Genomic DNA, 13,661 nt, shown 5'->3' with positions numbered 1-13,661 from the left:
TGAAATCCTTTAAATAACTTAAATGTTTCTATCATAAGACTCCCTTTTTTGCCTATCAACCAATTTTTGTAATCCACACCTCTTTTAATCTCTTCCCATAGGGATCATTCCAAAGACCACTCACCATCTTTGTCACTTGCCTCTGAATCCTATCTGTCACTTCCTCATCCCAGAGAAACCCAGGAGACTTCTGAACCATCTGAGCACAGTAATCTAGATTGGACATATCAAGGCCTTAAAAAGAGGAATAAAACTTTCTTATCTGTACTTGTTAGTGTGTTCTTTAATAGTCAAATATTCTTATGAACTACCTTTGCAACCTTAGGAATATGTCCTATAAACTTCCACTCTCTGTCTACCACCACCACCACCACCACCCACATATGTATTTCCTGGAGTATAGTTTCTTCATCAATGTGGTACACAGAATGATATAGCTTTATCCCAAAACGCATAACTTTACATTTCTCCACATTAAACTGATTCCCATTATCTTTAGCCAATATTGGACTGCTACTGTTTAATTTGTTCATGAACAATAAGGAAAGGATCTGAGAGGAACTTCAGTTATTTTTTGTTGATGATGCAAAGTTGGGTAGAGCAATAGTAATATAGATGAAGTCAAAATTTTGCACGATGATTTGAATGGCAGAATAGACAAAGGAGAACGGATGTCAGTTTAATGTGGCAAAGTGTAAGGTTTTGCATTTTGGAGTGATAAGATTATCAGCTGTATACCACATTGCTGGAACTGTACTATAGGAAACTGACAAAGCCAGAGAATTGGGAGTTTAGTGGATAGGCAGTTCATAATCACAAGAATTTTACAAGATTAATTCAGAGAAAATTTTTTAGAACAGGTGTGTTGATGGGGAGTACTAAGGACTATCCATGGAAACTGAGTAAGAGTGTAGTTAGAAAGGATGTTAGAACTAGGTTTTTTTGCTTGGAGAGCTGACTAGGTTGCTAGAGTCTGTTATGGGTGCCATGACTGTGAATGAGTTCAAAGAAAAGTATGATAGATACTGTGCAAATGTTGGATAGTTCTTGACATAATGTTTAGGGTCTCCCTTGATGTGTCTAAATACTACTTGGAGTTGCCCATAATAATAATAATACTGACAGCCTATTTAAGTCATCCCAGCAAGATCTCCACATCATCTTGATTAACTTTTACGCTACTTAATTTTGCATCACCAGCAAACAACTAAATATTTCTTTTCAGATTATTTCCTATATCATTTATGTACAAATTAATCATTAGTGGTCCTAACACTAAACTGTGTGGCACACCACTAGTCACCTGCTTTCTCCTGGATTCTGCTCCTCCATATACTTTTTGATATCTGTCCAGCAGCCACACTCTTATCCACATAACCAGCATCATATCAATTTCCATTTGTTCTAATTTGTGTAACAGAGCCCAGTCTGGTATTCTGTCAAATACCATTGCAAAATCCAGCATCATCATCATGTAGCCATTTCTTTTATCCACCTCAGATGTCACTCTATTATAAAAAAATTAGTAAATTACTAAGGCATGACCAATCATTAATAAATCCATGTCGCCCTTCACACAGCATAATATTCTTATCTACCCATTGTTGAATTTTCTTTTTGACCAATTTTTCCAATACTTTTTATCATCACTTCTGAGATAAGGATTGGTCTATACCAGGGGTCTCAAACACAGCAAAGCACCAGTCAATTAGATGTATATCAGACACGGGCCGTATTCAATATTATTCTGTGAACCAAAACATAAACTAAAAAAAGAAAGGCTCTAACAAAGGCCCTTTCGTTGCCTGGCCTTTACGACTTACATAAACAGTTACACCACCATTTAAATTTTAAATTTATAACCATTTTTATTTTTGAATTTTAAAAATATAACAAGTTTAGAAAATATAAGTTCAATTATACATTTTATTCATACTTTAAGAAAATTATTTAAATACCATAATTTTGACTTACAAAAATAAAGATTTTTATCCACGAGTCCTTTTTTAAATTTGATTTTGATCCTGAAACCTGACATCTTTTCCTCTGTACTAACCATGTCAATATCTGCTTTTTTATTTCGTGTTGCAATATGAAAAAATATGCCTTCAAAGAAATATACCTTCTCCCATTTTTCTTGAAAAATTCTGCCTTCTTGATTTATTTTTCTTTTTTTAACTTTAAATTCAGACATTGTTATGAGCAAAAAAAAAAGTTATTGAGGTAACTTTTTATTAACACACTATCGTATTGCAATGGTAACCTTTAACTTATTGACATTGTATCACGTGGCTTAAAATGGCTGCGTGACAAGTAACTTCCATTCAGTGTTGCCAACATTTGATGATAGAAACATGGGGTACAAGGAATTATAGTAATAAGTTTTACTTTTGTTGAAAGCTGTCATAAAACATTTAGAAGTTGGAACTTTTTCTGTTAATCCCCACAAGATGATAGAAACATTGATTTTTAGAAAAGAAATCATTAAGGTCGTGGGCCGGATACGGCCCGTGGGCCACCAGTTTGCAACCCCTGATCTATACTTTGTTGCTACAGTCTTAGAACCTCCCTTAAGAAAGGGAATTATTTTGTCCTATTCCATTCCCTTGAAACTCTACCAGAACTGACACTTTAGTTAAAGAGCCCAGTAAGAGGTATTGCCACACCTTCTCGCAAAACATGTACTGATATACCATCTAATCATGCAGCTGTATTTGCATTGAGATTCTGCAATACTCTAAGAACTTCCAATTCATTTACCTCTGTTCCCACATCAGTCTATATCAGATATATCACAGCATTAACCTCACTTGTATGATATACCCCTTGCAAAGTGGTGACTCAGTTACTGGTTTTGTCATGTTGTCACCATAAGCATTCATTATGGTGACAACATGAATGCTTATGGTGACAACACCATAAGCATTCGTTAAGATTATTCTTCCATTGTCATTCTTCCTCTTACTTGCCATGTAATGAAAGAACTCTTTGGGAATTCCTTTAGCCTTCTCAGCTAGTTTCTTTTCATGATCTGATTTTGCCTTCCTTCCTTACCATGCTGGTGACCTCTCATATTGATCCTTGTTCTGTTCATGAGCTTGCTGGTCACCTTTCTCCTTATATACACTCCACAAGAATTTCTTTTTTTTTGCAGCTCATGCTTCATGATACTAATCATCCAACTAACTCCTACCTGATTTACCCTTCCTAACCTTAGGTATACAATTTAATATTGCTTTCTTTAGATGCACCTTAACTATCTCTTATGCACTACTAACATCCTTCCTTTGCAGGGCTTTATGCTATGCATAGCTCCAAGCTTCCTTCTAAGCTTGTCACCTGCCTTGTAGTTCACATATACCCCTTCTTGACAGAATATTCCTGATATTTTGCAATCTCCAAAGTCAAGACTGCATGGTCACTTTCCCCCTAATTAGAGGCACCTTGGTTATTTGCTTCACTGCAGAAAACTGACTGGCACTTCTTACCAAATGTCCTATCCTCACCTTTATATGGTGCACCCCATTAGTAAGTCTACTAGGTACTAAACGAACAAGAATGGGCTGGCAAGTTGAGACTTAGGTGGACAAAGAGTATTCTCAATTGGCTTAACCACAAATGCATATGATGGTTCAATGATGAGATTTTATGCTGGCTGGCCTGGTTAAACAAGACCACACTGTTTTCATGAGAACCCCAGTAAGCAGTGAAAAGTCAATTACTGAAACAAACTCTAACTCAGAATCTAGAAGAAGAAGAATAAACCCAAAGTCAGAAGAACTGAAGATAGGAACCATCAATATAAGAAGTATTAATGGAGAGTAAATCAAACTTGCAAAAGAACTGGAAAAGTACCATGTGGATGTCATTGGCATTACTGAAGCAAAAAAGACCAAAACAGGTGATATCTTACTAATCTTATCGAAATGACAGTTGGGTTAGAAATAAACCACTTGATCAAAGACTAGAGACCATAGATATGAGAGTTCTGAGAAACATAAGGAAATGAACAGATGGCATCAATAGCAGAATCATATTAAAAATGAAGATATTAGAAAGGAGTTTGATATTGTTAGCATTCAAGAATGAATGAGCAGAGGTGGTATGAAAACTTAAATAGAATGGGTAAGGAAAGGTTAGCAAATCAGGTCTCCACAAGGAGATGTGCTTTGCATTATGGGAGATACTAAGACAAGGAGTGATGAGAGCTTTGTCCACCTTTACCATGGGTTGCTTCAGTCCTGAAGATACTTCAGGTGCAAACTTTGTTTGCTTACTTGGATAAAGAATTAAACTAAAGTTATTATTATGATAGAGTTTTTTGTGAAATCTTGTCAAATGCTTTCATAAAGTCTATTAATATAACTGAGTAGCCATTTCCCTTATCCAATTTCATTGTCACTTGACTATAAAAAGTAAGCAAATTGCTAAGGCAAGATCTACCCTTCACAAAACTATGTTGTTGCTTATACAGTATCATATTCCTATCCACCCAGTCCTGAATTCTGTCCATCAATTTTTCCAATACCCTAACCCCCTTCCTGAGATGCGGATTGGCCCATAATTTGCTACTTCCATCTTGGAGCCTCCTTTATGCAATGGGACTATTTTGCCCTCTTTCCACTCCATTGGCACCTTCCAACTACTGAGGCTTAAATTAAACAGCTTGGTCAGAAGAGCTGATAATTCCCTTGCATATTATCATAATATAGACAATATATCATATATATGGACAACAAACGAATTTTCACTGAACAGAGCAGAGAGATTTTCAGCCAAAAAAAATCAAAGTTGGGTGGTTCTAAGTTAGATGCTCTCTGGCATAGTATGTCAGAATTAAGACATGCACAGACACCCCTCCTGAGCCAAAAAAAAAGGAGTTGAAGTGTGTGTAATTGGGAAAGGTAATATTTGAGGGGAGTGAAGTTACTGCCAGCAAAAATAGATGCAGTTTTGCAGAATGAACTGGACATGTAATATACCCTGTGAACTTCAAATATTTTTACTGTGCATAGATAGATTTAATTACACAGCAATAATGAAGCTACTTAAAGTACAAATTTATTTGCAGATGCAATAGTAGTATAATATGAATGTAAATAAGAATATCATTTCATATATACTACTGTATAATATATTTTTATAACAGCATTACAACAACAACAAAAGCCTTTTAATGACTTAAATATAAAGAGCCAATAGGTTTCATTTTGGCGATATAAACATTATCAAAATTAAGGAGATATTAATCCCACCTCTTTAAAACATCCCCTTAATTTTAATAGCCTTTTAATGAGTTCATTGTGATGCCCAATAAAACATCTACAGACTAAAATTTAACAATTTTTCCCATACATGTTTAAATTCTTATGAATTAGATTCTCAAGGAATTATAAAATCCTCAAAAAAATAAACAGAGAAATAATTAACTTGTAGTATTTTAAAAATAAAAAAAATCCATACTAACCATTAGGATCTTTCGCTTCAAGACCCTGTGCTTCTACCACTGTTACATGCAAAACAGGTATTGGTGGCTAAAAGTAAAAATGTGAAAATATAAAAAATAAATTACTAACATGATTAGATTAATCAGACTGTTTTTTACACATAATATGAACTGTAACCACTGCAAATAAAATACCCAAAAGGATTGACTACTTTATGCAACTGAATCATATTTACATTGCTACACATTTAGAATAATTAGTTTGACATTTAATCATAGATTTTCTTCTCCTTACACAATTGCATAATCTGATTAAAAATACATTTCTTCTGACAGTGGATGTCCAGATTTTCTCAGAAAAGATAACAATAATTGAAAATTAGGAATAATATGATTGAGATGCATAACTTATTGAGAGACGCTTACCAGATTGATAGATATTGGAAAGATTTTTGAAAAGGTAGAAGGGAAAAAAAAAAAAACCAACCATGGAAGATGCATACTGGGTATAGTCAACAGCAGTGGTGGCTCATCCATAAGGGCTGCAGGGCTGCATTCAATGCATCCCAGCAGCCCTTATGGACAAGCCACTACTGGTCAACATTTATGTGAGGAGTGGGTTTTGTGCATTGACAGTGGTGGATGGTTGGAATGTGTTGCTGGAGAATGTCACAAGTATAATGCAGCATTTAGAGTACACCTCACACAGTAATCTTTAACTAAATGAAAGTAAGTTGTAATATTAATAACTGAAATCAGAGAAATGGAGGACGAGGGGGGGGGGGTTATAGTATATTCAACATCAAACATAAACAAATTCCTTGAATGGGAGCCAAATTCAAGTAGAGTGAAGTGAAAAAAATTTCAGAATGCAAAATTGGACAAAGTGACTATTTTGTGTCTATGATCCAGACAAGGAGCTATTAAGAAATGTTCAACAAAAATATGAATAAAAGAGAACGGTTAATAAGGAAGGCAAGGATCTGTTCAATTTCTGTTCAGAATATGTACTAGTCATCTAACATGTTCCAATTATAACATAGAAATATGCATAAATGTACATGTAGAGTGGTTGACCTCTGGAGAGATATATATAGGATAAGGTATCAAGAAAATTCATTGAAAAGAATTCATCAAAAGACAATTTTTCGAACAACAATTTACCAAAAGGCAATTTATTGAAACAATTAATTGAATAAACATTGATCAAAAAACAGTTCATAAAAATCCCCAATTAATCTAAAACCAACAGTTCATCGAAAAATCACAATTTGCCAAAACTACAAGTCATCAAATAAACAGTTCATTGAAAAATGAATTAAAAGACATGTGAAGTGAAGTGTATTTATCAAAATGAACTGCTGTTGTTAATGGATTAACTTGTGATGTAATTGAAGCTTAGCATGATATTCCCTTTATATGTGTGTTATGTAGACGTGTATGGCTTTTTTTTTTTTTTTTTTGAGGGATATTCCTTTCAGTCAGTATGCATTTCATGTATTTTGTGTTTTACGCAATCTGGAAAAGACTTTGTAAAAATCTCTTAATTATTATTATGATTATTATTCCTCCTTCTCTTTCTTCAACCAAATAGTTGGTGGGGTAGCAATGTTATTTGACTAGGGAATAATTAGAGAACAAAATGATTTCCATTGTTTTCCCTTTCCAGTAAGTGTTTTTTGTCCATAGTTATGTGTGTTCACAGAGACCAGTTTGCAGGATGAAATGCCCAAGTTTCTGGGAGTAAAATCTGGCCATCTCCATATGAGACCAGATGACTCATCTTCAGTTGAAGAAGACTGATAAAAATTCTTTGCATCATGCACATGATTCGAACTCTGGTCTTTCCAACTAAAGGGCTTCGTTTATCCTGACGGAACTATGATGGCTCCATTATTATTAGTAGTAAACAGTAGTATTAGTATGTGATGTCCACACCCATACCAGTCATATTGGATGAATTTTACTCTGATTTGGTATTTGAACCTTTTACAAAAATTTGTTAATCTGTTCCAGTTTTCAGTTCAACTATATTCGGGGCTACAAAAGAACAACATGTCGACGTTTTATATTGCAATAACTCTCTGACTTAGTGGAATATGCGCAAACCGCAGAATTTGTAAAACACACAAGAAGTCTGTGTGGTTCAGTTTAGTCCCAATAGGATCACTTTTATTAAAAATTTTGGCAAAGAAGTTTCAAAATGGTATTAATAATTCTGCTCTGGCTGGATGAAATTTAATGAAATTTTATAGTTAAAGATCTATATTAAAATTTATCAGTTTTGATTTCAATCTGACCATATTGTTGTGAAAAAAATAGGTAGAACGAACTTTTTTTGTCTAGAGATAAATCGCTATCTACACAATGAAGAAGCAGATACACTTACAGGATGATGTTGTAAATAAACAACAAATAATTATAACATCTCGATGACCACCTACATATGTTGCCTACATCTTAGGTGATGTTAGGTATTCATAATGTACACTTTAAAACAATAGTTTTCAAGAAAATTCCTCTTTCGGTGAATTATGAAAGAATTCATCAAAAAAAATTATCAGTGAACTATTTTTTCAATCAATTACATTTGTGATGAATTGTCATGTGATAAACTGTCATTGGACGAATTGTTTATTCAATAAATTGCTTTTTCGATGAATTGGAATTTGTTAAAGTGTCGTTCAGTTAATTGTTTATTCAATGAATTGCTTTTCGATGAAATGTTATTCAATGAATTGCCATTTATTAAACTGTCGTTTGATTAATTGTTTATTCAATGAATTGCTTTTTTGATGAACTGTCATTTGATGAATTGCCATTCAGTAAACTGTTTTTCAGTGAACAGTTTTTGATGAATTTTTGTGGAACCATAGGATAAGGGGTTGTAAAGGTGAGTGAGCAGAAAAGCATGGACAAGACAAGGATTGGGGTGGCATGGGTAGAACCAGTTATAGACCAAGAAATCAATTGCTATGTTTATTTACAAATGTTAAGAGTATATTGTTGTGCTCATTAAGTTTATTAGCTAGAAAACAGTTGGAATAAATGAAAGATAGTCAGGTGAGGATGATATCTTGACTGGAATAGAAATAGAAGGGCACAATGTTTTTTATTAGGTTAGGAAGAACAAGAAGAGGGGGTGCCATCGATCACAATAGGAGAATTATGCCCACACAGGGTTGAGATGCAAGAGGGGAAATAGCAGCAACAATTTTGATGCATCATGGTATGATGCAGAGATTAGATGCTGCTACAGACTAGAGAATATGGCAGAAACAAAGAAATGCATCAGCAAACTGGCTTATTCAGTAAGAGAAGTGTGATCATTATTTTTATTTTATTTTTTATGTTGGGCCCATAGACGAGAGATTGATTGATCAACCTATAGTACATTAGTACTGTATATGGGTAGTGGGTTGAGAAAGGAGAAACTTGTTTACATTTGATTTAAAAGTCTGTATATTGTATTCCTTGGGAAATACATGGGGGAGAGACTCTCCCACAGTACAGCAGTAGTGGAAATGAAGGAGGAGGAAAAGAAACTTGTTCTGTGGGTTTCAATGTATACTGTGAAAGGATGTTGGGTGACAGCTGTATGTGTTTCTATGGGCTTAGTACTGAGTGAGGAATTATTGATGTTATTTCGGATGAACATCTGCCATGGAAATATTTGTAGAATACACTAATTGCAGAAATTCACAAATGTTTGTGTGAAAGTGAAGAGAGTGAATTGGTAGGAGATGGGCCATTTAGCATAGGTCTGGTAAAGGAAGATCATCTTTTAGCAATCTGCTTATGTACTACAACCAAGTGCAAATTCATTGGAAGGAGATGAATACACATGTATACGTGAATTTTTTGAGGGCCTTTGATAGACTGTGAAATGAGAAGGAAGCTGGTAACTAAACTGGAACAGATGAGGTTGGATAACAGATTAGTGAAATGGAGAGGTTATTGGATGCCAAATGGGTATCAGTGTGTTGATATGTGGGAGTAATCTCTCAAAAGAGGAAGGTCACTAGTGATGTGCCACAGAATCTGTTTTCAACTATTATAATCATTGTATTATATCATTACAAGTCAATGATATTGAGGCAGGTGTAACTGTTGATATGCAGCTGTTTGCAGATGATGCAAAGATGGGAAGAATTATGAGGAATAGAACAGATGTGGCCTTGCAGGAAGATTTAAAAAAGATTATATGATTGGGCAGTTAGTTCAGCTACCAGCTCAATGTCACAAAGGGCTTGAAATTTAATTAGCAACAAAGATGGGATGCAGAATATGCAATTAATGAAGATATTTTGAAAGAACCAAAGGAGATGAGAGAGTTGGGAGTAATGGAAAACAAAGATTTGAAGTTTAGGGTTTGCATTGCTGAACATTGCTAAAAATATTGCCACCAGGGGATGTAATGGAAGAAGATATTGCTATAGGATAATGATAACTTTTTTTATCTCTGCTTCTTAGTGTGTTCTTCAATAAACAAGTAGTCCTATGAGATACCTTGGCCATCTTTGCAGTATGGCCTTAGGGCTTCAAATCCCTATTCAACAAAACACCCCCAAATTCCTAGCTTCATCAATTTCAAGGAGTACATTTCCATCAATGTGGTATGCAACTTGTAATCTTTTCATCACAAAATGCATAACTTTACACTTTTCTACATTAAACTGTCATCCATTATCTTTTGCCCATTCTACCAGTCTATTTAAATCATTCTGAGGTCTCTCTTTTACCTTAATTAACTGTTAAGCTACCCGATTTGGCATCATAAAACAATTGAATGTTTCCCTTCAAATCATTTATGTACAAATTAAACAGAAGCAGTCCAAGCACAAAGTCTTGCAAAACCTTGTCACTAGTTCATCAGCCACCCTATCTATATCGCTAACTTTATATCTATCTCTCCTTTTGTTCTAATTTACATAAGAGAGTCCCATGTAGTATCCTACTAAATGCCTTTGTACAATTCAGCAGTTATCATTCTATTATAAAAAAAATTAGTAAATTACTGATATGACCTAATGTTCATTAAACCATCCTACTGCCATATTTTTTATTTCATTTCATTTTTTTTTCACATTTGACGTCCGTAGACTAGTAGAATTATGTTCTCCATGTCAGAGGACTAGCCTGACGATGGAATAGATCAATGGTAGGGCTGCTACCTTAAGGCTTCTGAACTAGCCTTCTTCCAAATTTAAACCCATAGGAGGAATAGGGTATATTGAAGGGGGGAAAGAGTAGATTATAGAAGAATTATAGTAAGGTATATAGAGAGGCATAGTTGTAAGGCCAGAAATGAAAAGACCCCATGGCCTTCGAGTACTCTAATAGCATAAGGGTCATAAAATAAGAAGAGTTGGCTGATAAGGCCTTATAGGAAAGATTAAAGTAAGTGGATCTTCATCAAAGTAGCAGAAGGAGAGGATAGATTCAGCTAGGGGTCCATGGGAGTGCCGCTTCCCTTACAATCAAGATGATTGCCCTGTTGGTCCACAAGTCCTTATTCAGTATATTGGGACCACCCCACCACACACACACACTCACGGTGGGCTCCCCTATCTGCCACCCAGGGGACACGCTCTCTAGGGGTTACAGGGTTCCATGATTACCAAAACAAGCCTTAAAGTACAAGCCATTAGGAAAAAGAAAACCAGGACTTCCTCTTAAACAATTCAACAATGACTTCTAAGGCCGGAACAGGCCATGCTAGTCCTAATTCCTTGATACGCATGATGATGATGACGACGTTCGTAGACACTATGGTCACTGCCATACTTCACACGGTTTTGGCAATGATGTCTTCTGCTAGAATAAGTGGTAGAGTCACAGATCTCCCTTTCCACACAACATTTGCAGGACAATCACAAACATCTATGCCCACAAACCCACAGCAATGGAACCCACAGCCTCTTGGCTAGAGAGTGGACACACTAACCACTTGGCCAACCGACAGCCATAGACCCCCCCCCCAACAATTCCAATAACCTTTATGAGTACCCCAATATACTGGTCAATAATTTGCTACTGCAGCCTTGGAGCCTCCTTATGCAATGGATTTATTTTGCCCTCCTTCACTCTCTTGAAAGTTACCAGAGCTGAATGTTTAGTTAAACAGCCAAGTCAGAGACAATACTAATTCCTATACACATTCTCATAATACATGAGCTGATTTCCTATCCAGTTCCATGGCTGCAGCTGTACTGACATTCTGCAAATACTATGTACTTCCGATTCATCAGCCTGTATTCTAAATTTGAGGTATCTCTGCATCAATTCCTGTTGCAACTATCGCAGCAATAATTCTGAGTTGAATGATATACCCTTGCAAAGTGGTCACTCAATAACTCAACTATTTTGTCTGCTTTTGTCGTCACCTTGCTGCTATCATCAGTTATTCTTCTATCATTCTTCCTTTTACTTCCTACTTAGTGAAAGAACTCTTTGGATGAAAGAACCCTTTGACTTTCTCAGCTAATTTCTTCTAAGAATCTGATTTTGCCTTCCTTACCATGCTTATGAACTTACTGATCTTATCTTTCTCCTTATACACCCTTCACAACATTTTCTTTTCTTGCAGCTCCTGCTTAATGATATTATTCATTCATCTAATTCCTACCTGCTTTATCCACCTGACCTTGGATATACATTCTGATATTTCTTCCTTTAGATATCGCATGACCATCTCCCATGCACTGCTAACATCTTTACTTTGCAGATTCTTGTGATATAGTATTACTTCAAGCTACCTCCTAAGCATGTCATAATAACCTGCCATGTTGTTTCCTATATACCTTTTCTTTTAACTGAAAATTCCATATCTGGCAACCTCCTAAGTTAAAACCACATATCCTGGTTATAAACAGATCTGATCATATGACCAGATTCAGCACTCTCAGACCTCAAGTCCTCTCCATCACATGCTGTTTTTTTCGAGTAATGTTCCCACAGCAGATGAATAAATTAAATTTCCTTCCAGTTTATTTGATCATGCATACTCCCAATCTATGTCCCTAGTTGAAAATTCCTCCATAAAATTACTGATTTGTGGTCTACTGATGCATGTCTTCCACATTAAACCCTTCCTTTCACCCCTAGCCTGTGGCAGCCACTAACTGTATATTTTGTCCTGTTGGCCTCTATCTCGCATTAGATTGCTTCAAATGAATTGCATCTACATGCCTGTATTTCTAATCTCTTACTCTTTAGGATTGCATTTCATCTGCTATCAGCATTTCATCATCTCTCCCCCATGCTCTATTTTCTCTAACCTCTACCAAAAATACTCTATCCTTTACATTTTATAATTACATCATTTGCTGTAAGCAAAATCTCACTAATGTTCAAAACTTTTGGCAAAGTTGTGCCATGGCCAAAAGGTGCAACTTTGCCAAAAATGAAAAAAAAAACCTCTTTCCTCTTATTCCTGACATTTTTAGTATTAGTATGCATAAATGGTTGTATCCAATTATGCCTCCAAACCACCTTTACACCTTCTACTGACTATCTCATTTGATTTTTGCACTTAAGAGTCTAGATTCTCCCAATTTTTCGTCATTTTCTTCTTAATCGTGCACCTTATCTGTGCCATACTCACCTACATCCACCCCAATAGCTTTAGTTTCCCTAACTCTAAACTTTCATGCTCCCAGTGAATAAAGCTTTCTGGAGACACATAACTCTGAATCCGTTTAAGTGCAATCCATCAGCATTATATCTGTCAAATTCACTCCATAGGTCTACAAATTACACACTATTCCTTCTGCATATACCCACTGACTCATCTGAAATGACCTCTCCTCCTCCTTAGCCTTCTTCCAATAACTCTTTTACATCTTCTCTTATACAATATTTTTCACCTTTCAAGTCATTAATGGCAGATAAAGAAATTAATTTTATCCAAAAAGCTTCATTAATATTATTAATTTTCACACCTGAGAAACAACATTTAGTCACACTCTCATTGAGCACTCTCTATCATCATAAAAAATTTTCTCCTTGCTATCCTTCAACCAGTTTCAACCTATCTGGGTAGTGACCCTTCCCATAATGCATAGCATTATACATGTCTGCAAGGATATGTGCTTTGCATTATGGGATACTAAGGCAAGTGATGTGAAGTCATTAGCTTCTATGTACGAGTTTCCTCAGTCCTGAAAATACTTCAGGTGCAAACTTTGTTTTACACTTGGATAAAGGATTAAAC

General features: G+C 35.5%; 1 protein-coding gene across 1 annotated transcript in view; it reads right to left on the bottom strand.

Annotated features, from left to right (window-relative positions):
- Positions 1 to 13,661, bottom strand: part of LOC150108197 (BAI1-associated protein 3-like) — a 709,720-nt gene that overhangs the window by 468,282 nt on the left and 227,777 nt on the right. The window contains exon 6 of the mRNA XM_090390426.1: positions 5,468 to 5,534. Coding sequence (XP_090246552.1) covers positions 5,468 to 5,534 — 67 coding nt within the window. The remainder of the gene's footprint in view (positions 1 to 5,467; positions 5,535 to 13,661) is intronic.

This window comes from Typopeltis vanoorti, chromosome 3, assembly GCF_054136105.1.
Source record: "Typopeltis vanoorti isolate ZY-2024b chromosome 3, IOZ_Tvanoo_1.0, whole genome shotgun sequence".
Taxonomy (NCBI): Eukaryota; Metazoa; Arthropoda; class Arachnida; order Uropygi; family Thelyphonidae; genus Typopeltis; species Typopeltis vanoorti.
The sequence above is the reverse complement of the archived record's forward strand: the minus strand, read 5'-3'. Positions and strand labels throughout refer to the sequence as shown.